Raw genomic sequence first — 7,914 nt, 5'->3', positions numbered from 1 at the left:
CTTGTAGCTGGCGATATGAAAACCGTTGATTATAACACGTATCGTGAAATATAACTTCAATAACAAGACGGTAGTTATAAAACAAATATCGACCACGTGAAGAAATGATATACGCCACTTCTGCAGGAAATTTATGCCGATTCCAAATGTTATATATATATAGTTGCAATTTTAATTTAATTTTAAACTATGGGTGGTCTTGTCCATCTCCGTCAGTGCCTAATTTTTCATATGTCAAATATATCATCTGTCTAAACACGATCGATCAGCCATTGCTAAATATCACAAGGTCTTATAGCTTGATCAATTTTTTACGACTTCAACCTGTATTGTTTACCTACGCCTTAACGGACAGCAAAATTATTATGACTACATCATGACGATTAAAGCTTTTGTTGAAATTGTGGTAATCGAAGTTATATTAGTAGTAGCCTATATACAAAAGATCAGGTACCTTTTTCGTAAATGCCAAACATCAATAAATGAGCGTTGGCTTATGAACAAAACTACATAATATTCATTCACAGTTTGGTTTGTCAATGTGCACAATCGAAAAGCTATGTAATGTAAGGTATTGCTGAAGTATATGACTCAATCTTTGCACAATAATTGTTTTATTACAATTTATAGCAGTTGGGCGGATTGCAAAAATCAGAAAAGATAGATAAAAATTGCTTGATTTATTTTCCATCTGCTACAGACTCGAAATATTCCGGGTTTGGCATATTCATCCCCATAACCAAAGATCGAAGATGAAGTTGGTCTCTCCAGCTACTTTCAGAATTGATGCCAGGCTGTTTCGAGTTTGATTCCAGAGAAGATGCAAAATGTTGTTCAGGTGTGTACAATCTTCTTCGGAACTCATGGCCTGTCTGGGCTCCTGTGTTAGTAAGCATGAGTTATCACAACAACAAAAAAAAAAAAACGCTGATTCTGTGACAGCATAGTATTTAAATTAACATTACAAGATGAAAGTCCAAAAAGGATGCAAGAAAATTTTATTGAGTGTGTGTTAAATTTTTTTTTTAACTCAGAAGGCAATATGGTTGTAACAATGCCATCATATTTTAACATAACATAATAACTAACGCATTTGGCCTAGAATTTTCTTCGTAATTGACACAGATGGTATGGTAGATTTCGGGCTGTTGTGACGAAAACTTGTTTCGTTATCCATTGTTATTGAAAATACTGCAAAGATATAACTGTACAAATTCCGTGTTTTCAAGCTAATTTGAACATCACTTAGATTGGATAAGTCTTTTCTTCATATATTACGGGGATAAGAAATTTCGATAAGTAAGATAAGATTCGATGACAAGTTTTTTAACGACGCAACAACCGTTGAGTCTGTTGTAAAGCTATTCTGATTAACATTATTTTGCGGTAGAAACGATAAGAGTGATGGGTCTTCTTGTGAATCGCTCAGCATTAGTTTTTTAGCCTTTGTTTAGTTTAGTTCAGATTTAAGTTTGACATATCATCGAATACCAGTATTATACTTCAAATCACTGATAAAAGTACCGCTAACCGCCTTGCTAAAATTTTTTTTAAGGGTCTAAAAAGTTTATCTTCTAATAGATGCATACAAAGGTAATTTATCGTTAGCCTAAACATATATTTAATGAAAAATTGAAAAGAAAAAAAACGCTCAAGTAGTTGCCCAACTAGTAACGACCCAATTTGAGAAGAAGTAATATTCATATTATTTTTGAAACTCTTATTTGATCTCCTGTAACTAAAAGGTAAAATCTCCAAAAATGAAGTGCTTGCATCAAATGAATCTATGAATTGAATGATGCCTCAGAGATATTTTTTTAAAAAGAGTTTCTGGAATGTATATTATAAAAAGTATATTAATAACTTGATTCGGGACTCTCGTAGTATATGAACCAAAATGGCGGTCACCGGAACGTAGAATGTGTACCAGGTTAGGGTTAGGCCATAATTTCAAGTACAAATACTACGGGGGTCACTTGGCTAGTCTCTGAACTCGTAATAGAACTAAAATAAGGTGAATTGGAATAAATTATGGCCTAACCCCAACCTGGTACACATACTACGGGAGTACCCTTGGTTCTTGTAGGGGGAGGGGGAGATTGATAGTGATCTTTTGTCTTATTTTTTTTTGACCTGAGAGATTCCAAGTCGGCGATATATTGTAGTCAACGAATGTTTGGTGCGGTCGGAACCTCACACCCCTACTGTGGCCAATAAATATATGAAATATACACTTACGGCAAGCTTGTTTCCAAATAGCATAAGGTAAGGTATAGTAATATTTTGCGCAATTTCGATTTCGACTTTCAAGTGCTCTGCTTAAACGTGCAACTGCCCTTACATTCATTTCCGGTGTCGGTTCTGAAAAATAGCAACTGTTTTGAGAGAAAGTAATTATGACTTTATATATGGGTCGCCCTAAGTTTTCTAATTGTCAAAAAAAAAGTGAATACAGAGGAAAAGCAAGACCTTTCGACGCCCACCAAAATTGTTTGTTTGACCCAATCAGTCTTTCATCACCATGCTCACTGTCTCAAGTTTACGTAAAAGATAACTTGAGTCGGTAAAATAACAATAATTCCAAAATTTATTAGCCCCCCAAGGGTTGCTTAAATGCCGCCTTATTTCACGCAACGACCTCGATTAAAAACAAACAACAATAAAATATAACTTACCTGTAGTCGACGCAGTCATGAAGGGGAAGCAATGTGTTTCAATTCCCATAAATAAAAAAGCAAGGATCAGTTGAACGGCCAATCGCATATTCAATTTTTTACCCCTTTTTAATATCGATGAAAATCGTATCTGAATCTCCAAAATTTAAGACGAGCACACACAAGATTATATTTTAGTTTCTGAAAAAAAAAATCATAAAATATTCTCACCGTTTGATTATTTATGTTTTTCTATAGGCTTAACAATTTGGAAAATTGCTGAGCCATTAGAGCATGAAGCTAACATGGACATCGACATGGAACTAACACGTTTAATAAGACAGTGCTGTCGATCGAGTCTTCTTTTTTATACAGTATTCATTTTAGCGATTTGGTGTCAATATTATGTCCCATGGGTGGTGAAAAAAAAATTGTCTGCAGATAACGGGATGATTCATATTGTAGATAGGTTTTTACTTTTTCTATTATATTTTAGTTTTTCATTCATTCATATATCGATCAGAATGAAGTGGACTTCTCTAGGCTATTAGGCTTTAATGGTGAGACTACTTCGCTTCTTCTTTATTTATCAAAATCAAATCCGAATAAATTTCAAAAGATGTTCCTATGATTTAAATTATTGTTTGGAATAAGATTTTCTTATTCTGTAGATAAACGAATTTTCTTAACATTGTATAGAAAATTATTTACAGTCCGACCACGAAATGGTAAACATTCATCGCAATGAAATACATACATAAAGAGCCATACCCAGTTCTTCAACTGATAACATCTAAGTGGTGTCCAAGAATAAGAAGTGAATGATTGGCCTTTCTTGTGTTGACCTTCTGGTGGTTCCAATTTTTGCATATCCGAAGATAAGGTGTGGTTTTCAGAACCACTAATGAAGCTAGAGGAAAGTATTTGAGGACGTCGGTCAGTATTATATCACGAAGTTTCAGCCGTAATAGTCTACATGAATCACTGGGCGACTAATAACAAACAACAAATTCTTCCGTAGCGGTTATTGATGACCTGATGTATGAAACTCTAGGTCATTACAACTTTGGAAAATGAAATACGATTCATCATCTAAGCACCTTGTCTCGACGATAACTTATTTTATTTGTCGACTTTGAAACTATTCATACCTGTATATTAATGGCTTCCTTATGTGATAAATAAATTTTCTCTTGATGAATAAATATTTTATATTCCGTGAAATTTTAATTCTATTCAATTTTCACTTAGATATCCCTATTTTCATTTGAGTAAATATTTCAGATATCCCTACATTCATTCAACAAACTTTCAGAATGCGTGTGATACGCGAATGATTAGAATATAGTGATATCATGTAGAAGTAGAGTATATTGCAAATTACTTGCCACACGTATGCATTTCTTCGTTTGTTCACCAAAGAATTCATATTTGTAGCAAAATATTTTAAGCGGAGATGTCCTGCCGTTTTTGGAGAAATAAGTTAAAACTTTTTACCATAAAGTTCTTGTTATGGTCGGAGTAAATGCTTATCTTTAAAAAACCTTTCTACTTGTTGCGATTCTTATTTCCCCCGAGATTTTATTTTAATCATTAAGGCATTAGGAATCACGGAGAGCGCTTCCTTGTTTCCAAAACATTTGAATTTACGTAGTAAAGTCATTCGCTGTATTTGAGTTCGAAGCAAAACCATTTATCTGAGTTGAAATAGTACATAAAAATTAAATATCAACCCGTACGTATGTTGCTGACGATGATAAGCAAAAATTAATGACCAGCACATAGCAACCTTGTATAATATTATAGATAAATAACAGAGATAAAGATATTAATATCGAACAGAGAAAAATTTTGCACGCTTTTTCAATACCAACATACCGAGGTCAGTCGTTGAATTCCACATTTGAGGAATCATTTGTATTGCGGTAAAATAGAGAGAGAATATTTCGCTTTCCGATCAAAACTTATCTTGAATAGAAGTCGACCCAGCTTATATATATTAATTTTCTAACATTACCTTAAACTACATTTTTTTTTACATATATCCAATTTTTAAAACGTGTAATGATTGGATCCAGTGATGCCTGATTATTAGTGTTTGTGTTGTTTCAATCTGGTTCAAGTGCTAGTTTTTATTAGTTTTGTCGTTTCGCTCTTTAAGTTGTTATCTTATGACTTGTGCTATCATTCACGCCATTTTTCAAAATTATGTTAAATACTTCACCTCTGGCCTATGATATCGTTTCTATTTCTGTACGAGGATAATTCGTCAATGTCGTACAGGTTATTAAGATTATAGCAAGAAGTCAGGCTAGCAAGACCAACACCAGGGGGAAAAAAAGCACGGGTTAGTCGAGAAGATGGTGTACTGCCTGATGGAACGCCACATGATGGTGCAATATGCGCAAATTATGTATAAAAGTAACAGTTTCTTAGACTTTCTCCATTTTTAAGTACCAAAAATTTGAAATTCAATAATCCATTTGTTGCGGCATTAAGAGAGAGTTTATTTCATTTACCAAACAAAGAAAACACAATATATGATACACATATCAATAATAAATAAATAAATGATTTCGGTAGATTTATGAATGAAAGTGGATGGGATTATAAACAATCAAACATGGGATGAGTATTCATTCTACTATACACATTAGTACATTATGATGAAAAGCACAAGTGAGATCATCTAAACAAATGAAGTTTTAACATAGTCTGAATGGAGAAGCATTGCCATATCAATCAAGATTCATGAGAAAAGAGTTATTTGGTTGGCAAAATAACTTGAGAGGGTTGGCTTAATATAAAAAAATATAGGATGAAACATTGCAGAACACTGTATAAAATATTTTGGGACATTTCAGTAGATCTTGAATTAATTTAAATACCTCACTTTATACCCAATAATTTGTGCCTTGAACACAGAAGAATATAATATCTATTCAGTCATTTTAATTTCTGCATATTGTGTAAATAACAGTTACGTGGAAAATGTTTTTATCCCTATTTCAAGGAAATTAATACACAAAGTAACTTAAGTAACACTCGATAATATTCAGTGCGGACTTGGTGCTTCTCCAGTGAACATATGGATAATAAAATAAAAAACCGTGCTCATGTACATATAAATATTGGATTGCAGAGCAGATATAATAATATGCAATTTTGGCGAATTACTATAGTAGCAGAGTATGAAAAAAAGTTGCAAAAGAAAATTCCAATCCTTAAAATCACGATAAACAACAAAGCATACAATATACAGGACTGATCAGTGGAGAGAATTCCCTGCAAATACAGAAGACGAGCATATTGGAATTAAAGCTGCAAGTGTAATGCAGTTTATATTCAGAATTTCAGACCGGACTTGGCTAAAACCAAATTATAAATATCAAATTCCAACAGGAAATTTTAGTTACATCACAGATTGTTTTATATATTGGCTTTCTCTTAAACTAAAGTAAACTGAATTCTGGACCAACAGATATTTCATTTTTATATAATGAATTTTATGTCGAATGGCAAAAGCCCAATTTTTAGAATAAATTCATCAAAAATATACTGTATTTCAGCAATGCATTATCGTAACGTCAATCTGAACAGGTCTAGGCTGGGTGATCTCCACAGCACAAAAGAAGTAATTGAAACTCAGAATTGGAGCCTGAGGAAATGAAGGTAGTCTTTCATATTATTGAACATGGATATTGCACACAAACTACAGATTGAGCATAACAAAAGTTAATTCATAATGCACAACGGTATCAAATGCAACAAAATTTTGTAATCAACTATTATTTTTATTCGTAGCGGTACACAGGAGCCTTTCATATTATCACATGGAGATTAGCATCGCAGTTTCATGGAGGCTTAGTTATTAGAGTACCACAGAACAGTACTACTCAAGTGTAGCACATGTAGGACCAGATAACATATATTATATACATAAAAAAATATTTAAATACTTAAACATATTCGATGACATTTGTATAAAGATGAGGCTTTATAAAATATTCAACACACATTTGAAAACAATACAACCATATTCACCGAACTCTTAATAGAAATATGTTCTGAATATTTTGAAAATGTAGAGTCATCAGTACTAAGTTGCAATAGGAACATGAAGATTTTCATAGTAAGCCAGTGACATGTATATAAATTATACATTGTTCTCTGTATATTACACAACAAAGAATAATGCGATGAGCGTAGTACCAATTCACATGATAATTTAGTTATGTTAACTCATAAATTTGGAATGATCTCTCTCTTACTAAGCTGGTATATGTCCATTTAGTCGTGAAAACAGTGTCAATTAAAATCAATATTGTGTTTCGTGAATTCCATTTTAATTTTTGTATACCGATATGTCAGGTATATCATTCCAAATTTTGGGGCCAGCAATATTTATCGCATTTTGGGTGAATTTGATATTAGTGTAGGAAATGAAGAACGCTCCTTTATATACCGCACGAGTGTTTTATGAATGGACATCATCACAAACAGTGAATTAATATATCGAAAGCCTCTGGCAACACGTCATGCCTAAATTGAAATATCCATTTAGCAACTTCATAAATATACACAGCATTTAATTTTAAAATATTCATACGCTTGTGAACATGACTCAATCCTTGACACAGTGGAGTATCGGTCATAACTCTGAGAGCTCGGTTTTGTGATACTGATATGGTTTCGCATGATTTCAACAAGGTATATTCATGTCGATGATAGTAGATAAAGCACAAACGGTGTTAGCTAGGTTGTTCATAATTCTAATTCCCAAAAGGAGGATGCCTCATTTGGTATAAACATATTACACATTAATATTGCTTTTCTACAAACTTGCATCAGTTCTGGAATTGGTCGAACAACTTGGGCTCATCAATCGAAACATTTTTCTCGATCAAATACTCAGCGCAAGATTCAACTCCATCCGGTGTTTTCGATCAGAAGCATCCAGTCAAAGGATTTACATTTCTAAAACGAAGCTGTCCTTTTTTTGAGGTTTGTATGCAAGACTCGTACAACAAAGCAACCTCTGAGAGGAATATATCACATTCACGGCCATTTCCTTCGTCATTAAGTCTATGCAATTCAGATTTAATTTGAGTTTGCATGAACATGTTTTTTTTTCTTTATTCGATTGTAGATTGGACAGCATGGGGACAAGCTATGACTGGAACTATGATTGCAAATCATCATTTTTCCACTCATTATATTGTACCATTATCGGAAAAAAGTTTTGTAGCCTTGTGATTAC

General features: G+C 33.2%; 1 protein-coding gene across 1 annotated transcript; it reads right to left on the bottom strand.

The window, feature by feature from the left end:
* Positions 1–660: 660 nt before the first annotated feature.
* LOC144424425 (uncharacterized) lies at positions 661–2,806 on the bottom strand. The gene is made up of 3 exons (XM_078113760.1): positions 2,676–2,806; positions 2,239–2,361; positions 661–880 (listed from the first exon to the last, which is right to left on the bottom strand). Exons 1-3 carry the CDS (start codon positions 2,761–2,763, stop codon positions 681–683), a joined length of 411 nt encoding a protein of 136 aa, XP_077969886.1. The 5' UTR covers positions 2,764–2,806; the 3' UTR covers positions 661–680.
* Positions 2,807–7,914: the final 5,108 nt, after the last annotated feature.

The sequence above is a fragment of the Styela clava genome, chromosome 1 (genome assembly GCF_964204865.1).
Source record: "Styela clava chromosome 1, kaStyClav1.hap1.2, whole genome shotgun sequence".
Classification (NCBI taxonomy): Eukaryota; Metazoa; Chordata; class Ascidiacea; order Stolidobranchia; family Styelidae; genus Styela; species Styela clava.
The sequence above is the reverse complement of the archived record's forward strand: the minus strand, read 5'-3'. Positions and strand labels throughout refer to the sequence as shown.

What these genes read in the sequence shown, in the direction of transcription:
- LOC144424425 (XM_078113760.1), bottom strand. Translation starts at nt 2,763, where the DNA reads ATGCGATTGGCCGTTCAACTGATCCTTGCTTTTTTATTTATGGGAATT. An exon ending in CATGACTGCGTCGACTACAG is followed by an intron (nt 2,362 to 2,675) that starts GTAAGTTATATT and finishes GCTATTTTTCAG; the next exon opens with AACCGACACCGGAAATGAAT. An exon ending in TATTTGGAAACAAGCTTGCC is followed by an intron (nt 881 to 2,238) that starts GTAAGTGTATAT and finishes TTACTAACACAG; the next exon opens with GAGCCCAGACAGGCCATGAG.